At 38.9% G+C, this 16,758-nt stretch overlaps 2 protein-coding genes and 1 long non-coding RNA gene across 12 annotated transcripts in view; 2 read left to right on the top strand and 1 right to left on the bottom strand.

Annotated features, from left to right (window-relative positions):
• LOC103473888 (putative E3 ubiquitin-protein ligase HERC1) overlaps nucleotides 1-7,292 on the bottom strand; it is a 50,078-nt gene extending 42,786 nt beyond the window's left edge. For 8 of the 10 annotated variants that reach the window (XM_017307858.2, XM_017307851.2, XM_017307857.2 and 5 more), the window contains exons 1-2: nucleotides 5,182-5,412; nucleotides 738-1,743 (exon numbers count right to left, since the gene is read on the bottom strand). In XM_017307858.2, coding sequence (XP_017163347.2) covers nucleotides 738-1,712 — 975 coding nt within the window. In that variant the 5' untranslated portion in view covers nucleotides 1,713-1,743; nucleotides 5,182-5,412. Of the gene's footprint in view, nucleotides 1-737; nucleotides 1,744-5,181; nucleotides 5,414-5,833 lie in introns of those variants that run through there. The other 2 variants (XM_081613172.1, XM_017307855.2) reach the window with 2 other exon arrangements.
• A 143-nt stretch (nucleotides 7,293-7,435) lies between these two features.
• On the top strand, nucleotides 7,436-9,507 carry esm1 (endothelial cell-specific molecule 1). The gene is made up of 3 exons (XM_008424526.3): nucleotides 7,436-7,912; nucleotides 8,185-8,328; nucleotides 8,438-9,507. Exons 1-3 carry the CDS (start codon nucleotides 7,576-7,578, stop codon nucleotides 8,515-8,517), a joined length of 561 nt encoding a protein of 186 aa, XP_008422748.2. The 5' UTR covers nucleotides 7,436-7,575; the 3' UTR covers nucleotides 8,518-9,507.
• A 2,813-nt stretch (nucleotides 9,508-12,320) lies between these two features.
• LOC103473891 (uncharacterized) lies at nucleotides 12,321-16,339 on the top strand. The gene is made up of 2 exons (XR_535086.2): nucleotides 12,321-15,478; nucleotides 15,567-16,339. It is a non-coding gene; the product is annotated as an uncharacterized LOC103473891 (long non-coding RNA).
• The last annotated feature ends 419 nt before the right edge of the window (nucleotides 16,340-16,758 follow it).

Raw genomic sequence — 16,758 nt, 5'->3', positions numbered from 1 at the left:
TAAACAAAAGAAATTAATCTGTGAGCTTTGGTCAAATGAGACTGAATTGTATATTTTTATGTTTTGAGGCACTATTGGTCTTTACAGGAAGAAGGGCAGAGAGAGAAAGGGAAAACATGCAGTAGATGTTTAATGTTGGGAGTCGAACATAAGACAGTTGTGGTGAGGAGAGTTTTACAACAAACACTGTTGGTTTAGATTAAAAAAAACACCAGATGATTATGTGTTCTTATGTCCACTGTTAAATGTGCTAGAGGACCCATAGTGCTATGGGCTTGTGCCCAAACCATGTGTGTCTACATGGCATCATGAGGATTTCAACTAAAAATCTGGTGGCTCTGCCTGGAAACATAATCTGGATAGTCAATGGGTGTGCCAGCAGCATAACGATGCAAAATTAATAGTCAAATACACAGAAACAGTTCACCAGACGCAAAACCAATCTGACTTCATGGCCATCCCCAGCCCAGCCCGTAGACCTAAGTCCTATAGAAACATTTTATGGGGAGCGGAAAAGAAAAATGGATGAAGGAAGAATAAGGACTATTTAGAGAGATTACGCAAATAATAATGATCAAACGTCGCTCTGTCTCTACGTTCCAATCCAGTGAAAAGTTAATGTCATGTTGACAAAAGATGCTGTGGAAGACATCCTGATGCATTAGGTCTGATTTCACATTTTAATTGAAAGGAAAAAGAAAAAAGAAAATGTAACTGGTTAAGAAGAACTGACTTACCGAATATTGCCTCATCTCAAGAAGTGTTTGCTGAATAAGTTCAAAGCCCACGCCAGGTGATTGCTGAAAGCTCAGTGATGAGGAGGAGGAAGACAGGGCCGCACTGGAGGAGGGCATGGAGGCTGCCAAAGCTACTTCCACCCACTCCAGCAGGAATTTCAGGGAACCTCTCTGCATGGCCAGGCCAAGCAGCAGCTCCAGAGCCAGCCTCCGGCCAGTCGGGTCCGCCCCGCTGCTCCCACTGCTCACCGACGTCTTCTTCAGAAAGTCAGCCACCTGTCCAAGGCAGTCCAAGCCCACCATTGGGATCTTACTCTCGTTGGCCAGAGAAAGCGGTGGCAGAGAAGCCAGGACGGAGGACGCGGTGGCGAGCACGTCATTGCAAAGCACAGACTCTGGGTGCACAGAGGCCGCGTACCTCCAGTTCTGCTGCAGCAACGAGAAGAGCAGACTCAGACCCGTCCTTACACCCATTTCTATCAGAACGTCCGTGCCGGACTTGATTTTGGAAACTCCCCCCGGAAGACGAGGCTCTGAGGCCAGCTCGATCGGCCCGCTCTCCGCCCCGCTGTCCGTGGACTGCGAGGGCAGCTGCAGGCGAAACTTGTCGTGATATTTGCTGTGAAGTGCATAGTAGATCCTCTGCAGAACTACCAGTCTTTGGTGGAGGCCCAGGGTGTAGGAGGTTTGCGTCAGCATGCGGTGAGCCAGCCATCGCTGGCTGTGAAGCAGGGACGAGAGGTACTCGTCTTTCTCGGCGGATGTGTTGGATTCGCACTCAAAGTCGGGGAGTCTCGGGCTGGCCAGTTCTTGGACAGGCTGAGCCAGAGTCACCACTTCCTTGTTGTAAAGGAGCTTATTGTAGAGCACGGCCGCCCCGTGCCTCCTGGCCGTCTGCACGCTGTCTTCCGCGGCCCAGGAACTGTTGAAATGCTCCTGCCACTTCAGCAACACATGAGTTTGACAAGGCACCATCTTTGTACATTATCTAAACTGTATTTCACTCCTGAAAAACAGAAGGAGTAGAAGAGTTACAATGGATGCAATTCTGTTTTGACACCTACCATTCCCTTACACCCTCGTCACTTTACAAGCAACATTTCTTACTAATTGGCCTCTTTATTATGTTGTTTTCTCCCAATTAAATTCAGTGCGAAGGTGAAAAGCTTTGTCTTTGGTGCTGGCACCTTTTCACACAGCAGTCTACATCCAGGTTAATGAGACAAGCCCAGTGGGTATCAGTGAAATAGGTCAGCCTCCTCTTAATGAGGAGACTTACAAGGCACAAAGGGAAGTAGAATAGCAAGACTTTCTTTGCCATAAAGTCACTGATAAATTTTTTTTTGTTTGTTTTTGTTGTTCTGAGCACCAAAGTTAATAAATCCAAGCCAGAAGTTTATATATATATATATATATATATATATACTTTGTTGATAAATATTTAATTCCTGGGTTGATTTTATTACTAAATTTACTTGATTAATGACATTAGATGATAAAAACAAAGTTAACAAAGTTAATGTTTTACAGCATACTTTTTGTGAGAGGTGGGCGTGTGGGAAAGGAGGGGATTTACTAGCAATTAAAGTTGGAAACAAGTTTGGGTATTCAGTTCAGTTTTTCAGTTTGAAAGCTAATTTAGGACCAAACCTCTGGATATACTTAATAAATATTTAAAACAAAGTTGAGGTGACTAACCAAGGTTTTTGATCCAGATTATAATCTGGTTTAGAATTTTCTTTAAAGTAACTATGAAACTATAGATTATCTGACTGCTCTTTATCGTCATTTTTGTTAAAGTTACAGTCCCTTTGTTTATATACGATGCCATAATGATGAAGCAGTGTTGTCATTCAAAGTGATGGCGAGTGGGGGGCTCATCTACTTTCACATTGTACAGCACGAATCACACCCTCCCACTTCCAGTGCTCCTGCTGTCTCACAACAGCAAAAATAGACATGAGTTTCACTTCAATAATTGTATTTCTAGTACTGCTTGTTTAATATTTACTCCAGTACACAGAGGCTGAATTATTTGATGTTGCCCAACAAAAAAAAACCTGACTTGAATGAGTTATTATGATGCCAAAATATAAATCCTGAAATTAAAACCTACAACAAAACATGAAATACGCTAAATTGTGAAATATCATCAAGTGTGTGACTTTGATCATAGTCTGAAAATCTCCTGTCTCTTGCCAGGCTAAAGGCTTTCTGGGGGCTATACGGTTTCCACCCAGTCCAAAAATAACAGCAAGCTTAGATACAGCAATAGACTCACCAGCGAGGCAACGAAAGCAAGAAAACACCAGAAATGTGAAGCAGCAGATAATTACAATTTCCCCTTTTATCCTTTTTTTTTCTTCTCCCAAGTAAAACATTTAGTTTCTCATTTTTTCCGGAAAATGTCCTTTTCTGATTACCGACTGATAATGACGACTGGAAACAACACACTCTTCCAGGACAATTATGAATTTAGCTTCATACATCTTTTCAGCAAGAACAGTTTCCCTGTTTGAGCTGAAGAAAAACAACAAGAGAGCATGATGCCACCACCGTCATCTTCAATAAGCATGTTTTACAATTGGTTTCCCCACAAACAACCATTTTAAAACATTTTCTGGTCTCATCTCCCCCAGTGTCATTTCTTTGTTTCGACCATGGCTTTGTTCTTGTTCCTGTCCCATACAGGCTGTGGAATGCTTGACTAATCACTGTGCTGTCAATTTGGTTTTTCACCTGCGTTCTGGGTGTCTGCAGCTCATCTAAAGTTTGCTAATGAGAGTAGGTTTTCAGTTTATGTGAGCGGCCATGTCCTTTTTAGGTTTTTGCAGTCTCGCCCTTTTCAGTCCAGTTTCAGATGATGATGGGTAAGAACAATGAGATGTTCAAAGGTCTCCACAACTTTTTTTTTTTAGGATTTGTTTGGTGTGGTTTGTTGGTCTTCATAAGGTTGTTTGCTCACTAACAATCTTTAATAAAACTCTGAGAGCTTAACAGAAAAGCTATATTTAGGCTAAGACTAAATTACGCAGGTGGGTTCTATTTGTGATTTGGGCGACCTCTCAGGGAACTCGGTTGCACTGAATTTCATATCTAGGTATCAGAGTTAGGAGAAGTCAAAACCTAGTGCACGGCACACTTTTCCAGACTTTTCTTTGTATTGAATTTGAAGTGTCATTTACTGATTTTTTATAACTATGCACCACTTTGTGTTATCCTATCATGGGGAGAGAAATGTGAGATCTTGTGGAGGCTTATCTTAAATCTCTAGTTTTACCAAAAACCCTAGAGACACATCACTTCAAAACAGAATAGCATCTCATTTCACTTCATTCATAGATTACCAAAGACTTCTGGCTTACTTAAATCGCCTAACCACCTACATTTGACACATAAAGGAAAATGCTAAGATCAGCTGGAAGAGGATGCTGACTTATCAGTTTGAGCTGCTGTTTCCAGGACGACCAGATCCAAAGCAGGTACACTCTGGATGCCAGTCAGAAAGCCAGCTGCAGATATTATCAAATCATTTATAGCCATCATCGCCACTGACTCATATTTGAAGGGTCGCTGGGAGAGTGGTGCCTATCCACAATCGATCACAGGTCAGGATGTGGGGGGCATCCTGAACGGGTCACCAGGGGAAACACAAGACAAACAACCACGGACACACACTGATAACTAAAGGTAATTAGGGGGAAACGTTGGATTGTGGGAGGAAGCCAGAGAACCTGGTGAGGACACACAAACTCATAGGGAGATCATGCATTAACCCTGGCCAGTATTTGACCTCAAGATCTTCTTGCTGCAGTGCAAACGTTCACAACCACTGCAAAACCAGGCAGCTACATGTCAATAATAATAATAATAATAATAATATAATAATAATAATAATAATAATAAGCTTTTGAGGTACAGAGGACACTGTATTTATAATGGCCAAATGAAAAGTTAATCAGAGTCGAGCACAAACGAGCAGCCTGGAGGATAATTAAATTATTGAAACATAACGACATTATCCTCCTGCGCTTCAGGTTTCAATCTTTCTGCCCATTTATCAGTGTTTTTGCCAATATATCAGTCTTGACGTCTCTTTCTCTGGCTCGGTGCCTGGCGGTTGCAGCAACATAAACACGGAGCTGCTGGATGGGGATTTAAACAGCGGACACCTCCATGTCATTCAGCTGGTGTAACACTATTCTGCATCTGCGGTGACAGCTGAGCTAACGCTGCTGGCTGGCTGGCTGGCTGGCTGGCTGGCTGCACTGCAGTTGCTGCTAGTCTGCTTCACGTTAAAAAGACCGACAGACCGAGCCCCACCTCCGCTTGTTTTCTGACAGCTCCCAGCAGAAACACCTCGCTGTGTAACAGCGAAGCTCGGTCTACGTCTATTTTACCTGGCGGTGATAGAATGAAAGAGGGCCGCAGGCGTGTCAGTTACCTTGACGGCGAGCCTCCGAGGGTGTTTGCTTTGCGTTACCCGTCCCGTCCCAGTGAGGTCTCCCTCGGACGCAAATATCATGTCAGCCTTCCCCTGCGTTTCCCCGCTTCTTCTGCGGAGCATTATCCACTGATGCAAGGGGGCGGTGGGTCGCCACTTTAGCGCCACGGCGCGTCTCGGAGTGATGGCTCACAAATGTATTTGGTTGGTTTAAATTTGTATTTCTAACACTGACAAAAACCCCAGAAGGACACATTCCATTCACATCTGTTGATGTAGAAGAAATAATTTTGTATATACAAGAGACCTTTTTGCATTTTCTTCTGTTTAACATTTGGTAGCCACAAATCCACCTTTAACCTCAAAAAACGTTAAAGACATTTGTGAGTGGGTTACCTTATAGGATCCACATATCAGTTTATTTGGTATTATATTACATTATATATTATTACAACAAAAACAACGACAATATCTTGTCAAGTAGGAAAAAACCCTAATGAGTTTTTCCATGTCTAAGAAAAACAACAGTAATAACAATTACACAAATTATACTAATAGTATTAATAATAATAATAATTGCAAACCTATTTTAAAAAATAAAGCAAATAGCTTGCAGCCAAATGATAAAACATCCCATTTTTTTTGTACCCACCAATTTTAACGTTGCATGGGTCTGGTGTACCTCCAGCAGTCAGCGGGCAGGAGGTGGAGTCCATCCTGGAGAAGACACCAGTTCATCACTGGGGCAACAGAGAGGCACACAGGACATGCAACCATGCACACACACACCTAAGGGTAATCAATAGAGGTCTGACTGTCCAAGAAGGTTCTCCCAGAAAGCAGACTGCAACATGCTAAAAGAAAAATCCAGAAATCTTAACATGTCTTCAAGGCACCTATAAAGGCTGCTGTCAATGTTGGCGTTAAACTACATTCTTGTTGAAAAAAATTGCACAAGTCTAAATTAAAGACAAATGTTTGCTCTCTAAGAAAAAAAACCTGAAGGTCAGAATGAAGTTTTACCAGGGAAAAGTTAAACACCAGAACCTCCATAATAATATCCCGCCAATAGAGAGATTGAAATGTTTTGACAACAAAGCTGAGGCCATGAATCACATGGGGCAATAATTTGATTATCAGCAAAGATCACAAGCTATCAGCTGATGACCATAGAAAGTAAACAACACAAAAAAGCAGAGCAATACGAGAAAGAGAAGCTGTACCTTACTTACCATCTGTAAAATCCTCTGCATTGTCTACTTAGAGAGACAAATGGAGAATTTGGTCTAATTGTCATTGTCGTCATATCAACTTTATCACCATGGCGACCCAAATAGTTCTGGTATCTACATTGGCAGGGGCCAAATAAGGCATTTAATTCAGTAATGTTGATTAGTAAATGTTTATTATTTTCCCCTTGCAGCCACACATGATTTGCTATTTAGCTTCACTGCTGAGGTTCTATCAGAAGCATCACAGAAGAGAACTGACCAGAGTCTGTCAGAGAAATTTCACTGTTGAATGACAGTTAGATGGTGGTAATGTTGTGTAAACAAGTCACAGGGTTTTCCCCAGTGTATTATAAGCCTGGCGGGCCACCAGGCTTTACTTGTGCACCCCACCAGGCTATTTATTTTATTTATTTTTAACAATTACCCTTTTTTTTTAGACTTTATAGTTGGAGTTTAGCTATTAATCTTCCAGTCTTCCAATAACACCTAATTATCAAGTGATATGTTCAAATTTCCTGTCAACTATAAGCATTTTTTAACTCAAAAACACAGCGAACCGCTGCATGACACCCCAAGCACCGGGCTTAGCAGGTTTTCTGTAATTAAATAATTTTGTTTTCTAAAGATAAACAAAAAGATGATTGACCACGTTGAATACTCACTGCAAACAGTGAATACTTAATAGGTACCCTAACTGCTTGTTGTTCACACAATTTCGTTAAAATCTAAATATAGCCCTCATGCCTATGCTTCCCAATAGTTATTTATAAGAAACTTGTGTGGATGTAGGGGAACAACTCCACATCCTACTAGGTCCTCATGCTGCCATCTGACGCTGAGGTGTTCCGTCACTGAGACAAAAACAAACCAAAGATAACTCATGACATCAGGTCCTGCCAACTTCAGTTCCTGGATGAAGGTTCCCAGTTGATCCCACTTCCAAGCCGGATTTCTAAAAAAAAAAAAACAAAAAAAAAAAAAAAAAGGCTGCTGGGCAAAGAAAGGAAAAAAAAAAAAAAGAAAAAGAAACACCGGAATGAGGAAATTGGCCATCGGCAAAACAAAGTTGTTCATTGCTGATAACCGTGCAACCTGATGAACCGCGGGTCAGTCAACCCGAGTCCTTCAGACGAGTTCGCAGCTCCTCTCGTATCGTCTCCACATGCTCTATCCAGCCACCCCGCATCCAGCGATGTCCCTCGTGTTCCTCACGGTGCTCTCCTCACTCATGCTGCATGATGCTGAGGCGTGGAGCGCCGGCGTGAAGTATGCGGTGAACTGCCCGGACAGATGCAGCGTGGACCGCTGCGGCGACACGCAGCGCTGTACGCGGACCGTCCTGGACGACTGCGGCTGCTGCCAGGTCTGCGCGGCCGGCAGAAACGAGCACTGTTACCGCACGGTGTCCGGGATGCACGGCGTCAAGTGCGGACCGGGGCTGTTCTGCGAGTTCTACAAGGATGAGGACGATTATGGAGACGAATACGGGATTTGCAAAGGTGTGACCTGAAATCTTAGTCGTATTATTATTATTTATTTATTTTTTGAGTACTGCATCTTATGCTCAAATCCTGATCCTTTTATGGTTTTACAACCTTTCCTTTTAGCGCTCTGGTCAGCAATTTATCCACAATCTTATAGTCTATAAATAAGCCATATCTCCAGACCTAGTAAAATGTTGCATTTATATGCACTATCGTTTCTCCACTCAAATATATTTTATGTAATTTGGGCTTTTGTGACAAAACCAGTGTTTTCCTTTGCTTTGCAGACTGCCCGTATGGGACCTATGGGGTTGAGTGCCGCAAGACCTGCAGCTGCAAAGGAGGCATTTGTGACAGGGAAACTGGAGCTTGTCTTACCCTCACATTCTTTGCCAAAATTGCCAGCAAGCTCAAAACTGGACCACAAACAGGTGAGTCTGTGCTTTCCGACAAATTGCTCTCAATGTACATTATATCACATTAGATCTCAGTATGTGAAAAGAGGAAAGAAAAAATTAACTCCTTCACTTGTTTTCTCAGGGTCTGAAGTGGGATCAGGACAAGTGGTTGCACAGAGCACAGACAGATCCACGGCTCCAAAAAGACTGAACCCTCGCTGACAAAAAGAGAAACAACCCTTTAAATGTTCAGTCCACTATTGCATTAATTTATAAATAAACCAAAATGTATGTTTTAACAAAAAACTTTTTGACCAGCATTTCAAAACTTGTTTGATTTTTGTTTCATCTTTTATATAGATATGCAGTGTTATCTCTGCTCTTTAATTGTTGCTTTTCTTTTTCTTTTTTTTCTATTATGATGTTTGATAAAGCCTGTTGTAATATTAAATTAAATCAAAAGGCCCATTACAGTTCCTTGTATTGCATACTGGCTTGAAGTCGTCAGAATGAGTATAAAACATTTACGAAGCCTAATTTCCTGACACCAATAACATGTCCAGAATTGTTAAAGCAGACTGCTATACTGTAACCAACAACTTGATAGTGGAAATGTCCTGAAATTTCCAGGATTACTAGATTTTCATGTTGCAGATGTAACATTTAGGTCAAAAACAATATGCCTTCAAATCAGAAAAAGTTAAACGTGACATTAGATGAAGCATAAAGTCCATAAGAGCAAAATTGTTAGAAATTTTTACAGGAGTTTTACAGCACTTATCTTGTAGAATTAAAACTCTTCAGAGATTTAAATCAAAAAGAGAAAAATACATTCTAAATGTTGACATTATGTTGTTCATTTTTTCCTATCACCATTTTAATAACTTTTTAAACGTTGACACATACTGACAACATTTCTTTGTCTGCAATGTACAGGATGTGATAAGGCAAATCATTGGAAATTGAACCTAAATTGGAAATCACTGAAATAAATATAAATGAAGGAATGTTTGATTCCTATTGGCCTTTGTGTTTTTTTGGTGATCTTTTGCATTGTATATTGTTTCTTATTAAATGTAACTTACAGCAATATTTTTGTTCATTTAACACTTATTTCCATGATTATCCAGTTTTTATTGGGGGGAAAAAAAGCATCATATGTAGCTCTCTGTCCTTGTTTGAACATACTCCACAATAAAAACTTATAACTGACTTTTGTCACTTTTGTCACTTGAAGTCTTATGTCTTATATATTCCTGGAGCTTCTGGAGTTTGCTGATTTGCAAGTACCGCACGTCCATAAAAACTTTTAGTCGAACATTTTCAAACATTCTTTAAGTATTTCTGAGTTTTCCTGTGCCAAACTTTAGTTTTGAACTCAGATATAGTTGAACAAATGTCACAGGAAAATAATATCTCTGCAGACAAACTCTACAGATCTGCTTCACAGGTAAATAAATAATAGAAGCTTTGGAGCTTAACAAGCTGTGCAAAAAGATGGCAAAGAAGTGTGCACCCTGAGGAAGAAGAGTTTTTTTATATCCATCAAATTCACATGCCATGACACTGAAGCTAGGGATTTTTTTTCCCACATTCTTGACTTTTAAATAGTGAGGTGGCCTAACATCCACAAAGGTAGAAAATCAAATAAATCGGTGTTCCCAAGCAAGCAAAATGTCTCACTGATGTAAAAATCTGTTAAAAGTGCTGAAATACAAAGTGAAGTGTTATGAACTTTTACTTAACCTGGAAAAAGACACATTTCTAACAAGCTTATCTATTCATACAGCATGTTGTCGATATTATAAATGATTGAATACAATATTTAAAAAGCCTTTCATGGTTTTTATTCTGTAAACATTGTCACTTTATAATATATTGAGGCTTCTCCACTAAAATAAAGTGCAGCATTGTTAAAGTACTTCAATTTCAAAAAAAGTAATTACCGTAATAAGTAATACCAGACAAATGTTCACAATAATTCTCCCTTAGCTATAAATAACTCCTATTAACCTCACCTCTCACCCTTTCTGGTAGGAAAATGTTTTCCCGTATTCAGGCTGTTTATTTCCTGTGCTTCCTGACACCTGTGAAAATGGTACTTCTTCCTGTTGTTGTTGTGTCTGCCCAGGAATTTAAAGCAGTTTTTTTTTTTTTTTCCCAAAGTGACACTGCAAGAGCTTGGAATTTATCAGTGATAAATGACTGCCACGGCTCAGTCGACTGTTTGAGAGTTAGCTCTTTTTATTGTTATTGCCAAACTGAGAGCTGACATCTCAACATCAAGTGAGCAGATTGCGTCCAAGAGAAATCATTGGCATATTAACATTTATGAGATGTGCAAAATTATATGTAAATTCATGATAAAAAGAAAATTCCTTTGAGACGAACCAATGTGAAAAGTTGAAATGTAAGGTTCTGAAAGAGTAGGAAGCAAAGACTTTTCTGATCTTTATGTTTATCATAAACATTTGGAATTTGCTGACCTAATTTTAAGAAATTGTTTGCAAAGTGATAATCTGAATTTTAGATTTAAAAACATATAGGAATACCATTGTGAAAGGATTCAAATTTCATCACAAGTGGAAAAAGGAACTGACAAACTAAAAGGACGAGAGTTAAAAAGAATAATGAAATACATTGAAACAGATTGTCATATATTTCAAATAAACACGCTGTAGTGTGTGTTTTTTTTTTAGTTTTTTTTTTGGGGGGGGGGTGCAAAAGGGGTCATCAATGTCACCAAGCACATATTTATATCAGTTAATTAAAATGAAAAAATCTATTTAAACCAACCCTGTCAGCCTGCTAATTTAGGTATTTTCTTTGGTTGACCACAATTGTTTGGAAAGTTGAGTTCAGTTTCTCTGGTCACACCCATGTCTGATTGATTATTGAACAGCCCCGATCTGAAAAAAAAACAACAAAAAAACAAACAAACAAAAAGAAACTCAAAAGCAAAAGAAAATCAAAGTTATTGACATGTCACAGCCTGGGAAAGGTACAATGACATTTCTAAAGCTTTGGATCTTCAAGTACAGTGAAGATCCAACCCTTCCAACCAAAATAACTCCATGAGGGAATCATCCAGGGGCCATAAAAAGAAAAGAACATTTAAACCACTGCAAAACACATGAACCTAATTGTTCATTGGTTATCAAAAAGAAAATACTAATATCTTGAGGTTAACTTTAGCTTTGGTGGCTGCTTGTCAAAAATAGAGGAGAGGAGTACTGCAGTAAATTCCAGTGGATTGAAACTGTTACATTTAAAAAGCAACATTCACCCCAGAGATTTCGAATAGCATGAAATCAGATTAACGTGCTTAGCCGTACAGACAGATATGGTGGTCGTCTATGTGGGGGCAGGAGCGTTCTCAAGTGCTCGGGCTCAAGTGTTCCTCTAGTTCCCTTGAGAACCAGCAGGTCGAAGTCCTGCAACCAAAACAAAGGAGCCTTGAAAATAACAGGAAAGCATTGGTGAGAAAACCTCTTTATCTGACTCCCTGAGCACGTCACTGCGGCCGCTGTAAAAACAAAGGTGCGTGAATGAAGTAGTAAATAACACCGATTTACTAATAATAGATACAAATAGATGTTCTGGTATTTACAGTGTGACCCTAGCCTCAACAGGTTGTTTACCAGAACGGTGGAGTGACAGGATTTATTGGAAACAACACATGCACCGTGCAAACAAGGAAATTAAAGTACGCGATTGATTACATTGATTAGAAACATCAAAACGGAGGCCAGTAAAGAGAAACAGGAAATGCATCATCTCACTGACTGGAATGATGGGAACTCAGGCAGATGGATACATTTTTTTTTGTCTTCCTCCTAATTTTCTCTCCAACCCTGATTTTCTTTTTTTTTCTGCTTGTGTTTCCCAGACAACATTTAAACCAGCAAAAAGGAAGCTAGATTCTGTAGCTTTGGCCTTTGCGACTTTGCAGATTTCTGACCTAAAAGTGACTTTTAATCTTGATTCGATAACACAAGGAGCAACATGTCTCAGTAAAAACATAGAGAGTAGCTTAGAAAGCAAAATGTTCAGAATCTCTACCCAAGTCTGTGGCGTTTCACGTGTTTAGGCACAATTTTTCTTTGAATTCAAGTTCTTGCATAACTACAATGCAACAAAGTGAGTAAGCTGCTAACAAGAATATTCCTGTATGTAAGGCTTTGTTGTTGCTGAACAATTAACTTTTTATTTTGCCTTTTGAATGTAGCTGATTGCAGATACCCTCTAAGGTCATAAGAAAGATGAAGATTGGTAAGAATGAGAAAATGTTACTATTATTTACTCTTGCCTTCCACATGGTGACATCGTTTGAAAAGCTGGACAGGTTGCCATTTTGGAAGCTGATGCTGGTTTGCTTGAATTCTGAAAAATAAACCGAGTCTACGATTTTCCTTAAAGAAATCAACTTATTAACGAACATGCAGACCACAAATACACTTTGGGCACAGCAGATTCAAACACGTTGCTAGTTTCTTCCTTAGAACTTTCCATGCAAACATAGAGTGAGACGTGCCTGAGAGAACAGCTGAGTTAATGGTTGTCACAAATTGACTACAGTGAGAACTTCCTCGGGATAAGCAGCCTTTTCTGTGAGGAGCATCTACATGTGGAACTTCCTACTTCCTGAATTCCTGAATTACTTCCTATCTGGTATCATTCTAGAGGCGCTATGCTGAAACATTTTCAAAAGTACCACCTATGCACATATGGATGTTTGCAGTCATCCTTTATTCAATTCGATGGTATTATATTTTGTTTTTACTTTAAATTGCAGGGTATGTTTTTCCTGTTTTGTGCTAGTATCTTAATTGAGTGTTCATAATTCACTTTCTACCAACAAAATGCAATGCTTCTTAACATAAATAAAGTGCTCACACATGTTTATCTGGATTATTAGAGAGGTATTGTCTGATGTCAAATCATTGATGGAGTCACATTTTGATCAGATGTCAAAATGTGATCAGAAAAATTGCCACTTTTAAACCTATAATTGCAAAAATTTGTAAAATATCTTCCTCGTTGAAAGAGTGAATGGTTTCCTGCAAAACTTAATGCTAACTGTATTACCTAATCTTAACAAAATTGTAAACTGCACAAATAATAATAAAAAAAATCTTAATCATAATTACGTGACTGCAAGAATTGCAAAACCCAGACAGACACCTGCTAACCCTTTTCATATAGATTTTCATATACAATTCTGAGGCGATTGTAGTTTATTATGGGACATAAGAGCCACTACTATATAAAAATGTGTGCCAAGGACCGCGTTTGCAAAAACGAACATTTAAACGCAAACTTGAAATGTCTTAATAAATAATTTCATAATTCATCAGCAGAGGGCGCTGTTACAACATGCAAAAAGTCAGACGTGACCTTGAACGGAATGACAGCTCACCCTAACTCTGAGAGGATAATGGATCATTATTACATCCACATATAGCCGCTCATAGATTATTCATGTGCCATAATACGTGCATGTGTACACTTTATGCGTATAGGAATCCAAGCGGGTTAGATTTGTAAATTTAACGCAAAGAAATGGAGAAATGAGACAAGCATTTCTTTCTTGTTACTGCGGAACTACTTGAAATATCCGAACAGACTCCATTATGGAAATAGATACATGGGGTCAGTGAATGCTTTGATTTACAAAAACTTTCTACTATATATATTTTTTAAAATTAAAACTAGGACTGCTTTGTTGGAATGCTCTGTATTAATTTGTTTCTCGTTTTGAATCATTGTCTACTCCACTGGTCAGCAAATGTTAAGATTGCTTTGAATGCAGTTCAGCTGAGAGTCATGCAGGGTTTTTTTGTTGGTTTTTTTTAACAGCCTGAAATGTATTTATATTCTGATTATGCTGAGCAGACTGGAAGCAGAAATCCCAAAACAAGCGTCTTTGAAGGTGTGGTGACTTTAGGGATAAAATTAGGTTTAGTTTATGTCAGTGGTCTGCAGAAAATAGGGTGTTTTATAATTGTCCTCTCTCTCTCTCTCTCTCTCTCTCTCTCTCTCTCTCTCTCTCTCTCTCTCTGTCTTTCTTTGATTATCCAAGAGAGAAGCTTATGTTGAGTAATTTTAAGCAGACACTGACTTTTTCTGCCTTTCTTGACATCAAATCCAAGTTTAGTCCATTTGGATGTCATGTTATGTATGACAAATTTTCAGTATGTTTTTTTTTTTCATTTTACGTATTAACACATAAAATGAAAAGGTTTACATTTGAAAGTCATATATTTAGAAAGTAGAGCTTAGTGACACTCTAGTTAGTGTAGTAAAAAAAAAAAATCCCAGCTATGCTAAATATGTAGCTTACTACTTTATTCTGCAACATCAACTTTGCAGCGTTCTGTTGCTACGTTGTATTTATACTGGGATGTTATCCTCCGCCCCTCTAAAAATAAAAGAGTGGTGCCTTGCAGAAGTCAAAGGTCTCTGAGTTCAGGTTCAGAGAAAGCGTTGTTGTGGTATGTATGAACTCTTGAGCCTTTATTTACAGTGTGAGCATGCTCATTGTCCTTCACTGTTCTTAGGTGTGATGTTATTCCCCTCATCTATGCGCCCACTTTCAAAACAAACTAAACAGAGCCTTTGCTGGAAAAGCAGGAAAGTATTAGAATGATTGTTGTGCTTCTCACTGCTATTAACAGTAAATAGAAATAAATAAATGAGTGTAACTTCCATCACTGAGGAAATATGATTATATTTTGAAGAACCATGCATGTCTTAGTTTTTATGTGATAAACTTTTTTTCCCCTCCCAAACTGTAACAATGAATTAAATACACAGCAGCCAATTTGGATGTTGAACTTGGATCAGATAGGGAACTATTAATTTCCCAAGTCTATATTCAGATTTCTCTTAGTTTTATGTGATTCATCTAAACATGCTGTGTGAAAGGTACTCCTGCTGTTCAGTGCACATCAAAAGCCTTTTGGGAATGTTCCAGATGAGTATGAATTAAAACAATATTTTAATTATTATTATATATCTCAAATTGTAAAATGATTGAATTAAAATAACTTTATTCCAACCCAACAGGAAAACCCTTTCGTCTGCTTGGATCTCCAAAAAAATTCCCGTCATCTTTCCAGAAGTCACCGACTGTCCGAAACTTCTGACTGTAAGGTCATGAGAACCCCTAGACTCATTGGGGGTAAAAAAAATGCAACTCCCAGAGGCTCATTGTATGAAGATTCACTCATTCTGATCTTATTAGTTGTCTGTCGGACGAATTCTTTCAGAATCCTCACGGGAGAAGTTGCAGCTCCAGTTTGTTTACAGACGACCACTTCCTACTCCAATGAGGTCACAGCGCGTCGTGTTCAACATTCCTTGTGCTGCAAATATAATAAAATGTGCTGAAGGACGACCGAGCACATGTGGTTCAGAGCCCACTGTTGTTTATTCTCAACACTTAGTTTGGAGTTAGTATGGGTGGGCTTCTTATAACACCCAGCAGACACACCCTGCGTGGGATAAGCTCGAAATAGTGGTACTAAATTCCTGATTAAAATTGTGCGAATGTTAGTATAATGCAGTAACTCAAATTATTACACTCAAGAACCAGACAAGATATGAAAAAAATATATACAAAAGCAATTGATTTCACAAAAGTGAAAAGAAAATTAATAATAAGCTGAAAATGTAAGGTTAAAAATGCTATTTAATTGTATAAAGATTTCCGTCTTTGCTCAGGTCCCATTGACTCAGATCACAAAAGCTCAGGGCTTAGATCTACACTGACAACCATCAAAATGTGAATGTGAAACATTTTTTGTGATTTGTAAAAAAATAAAAAATTCTTTGTGCAGCAGTAAGAGATGGTTGTGCTTGTTCTTAGAAATCAGCACCAAGCTGTGAACAGATGCAATATACAGGCGACCTGTAGGGGCACTGTGGAGGATTCATTGAGGATCCAACTGCTGACACTAACTGCAAGATACATTGAGAAAATGATGTTTTTGAAACTGCCTTTCTAATCTTTTCTCCTTTTTTTAATAAAGAAGGAAATTAAGTTGCCTATATTAGTTTTTTTACAGCTTGATGAGTGTAATTTTCCAAACTTGACTGATGTGACCTCTTATCTGCAGAATCTAGAATCTAGATTGAATCCTCAGCATCCGAGGAATCATAGGATGCTGATTCCTCCAGCGAATCAGCATCCTATGGGTTCTTATCAAGCTTGAAAGACAAAAATGAACACAGCTTGGCTCTTACTCATCATGCTGACAATGCTAACAGTTTGAGATCTGACAATATGACATTATAAAAACGAGGTGTTAAACAGAAAAAAGCTGATCAATGATACACATGAGTATGGATTTGTGGCCAACTGTATGTGGTAATTTGCTTTATTTTTTTGTTTTCTTAGAGACTGTAAATATTGGTCAGACCAAAAGTAGCAAAAATATTTATGCAAATATCAAAGCGGCT

The sequence above is a fragment of the Poecilia reticulata genome, chromosome 12, assembly GCF_904066995.2.
Source record: "Poecilia reticulata chromosome 12, P_reticulata-male-v2, whole genome shotgun sequence".
Classification (NCBI taxonomy): Eukaryota; Metazoa; Chordata; class Actinopteri; order Cyprinodontiformes; family Poeciliidae; genus Poecilia; species Poecilia reticulata.
Note: the sequence above shows the minus strand (reverse complement) of the source record. Positions and strands in the feature narration are given on the sequence as shown.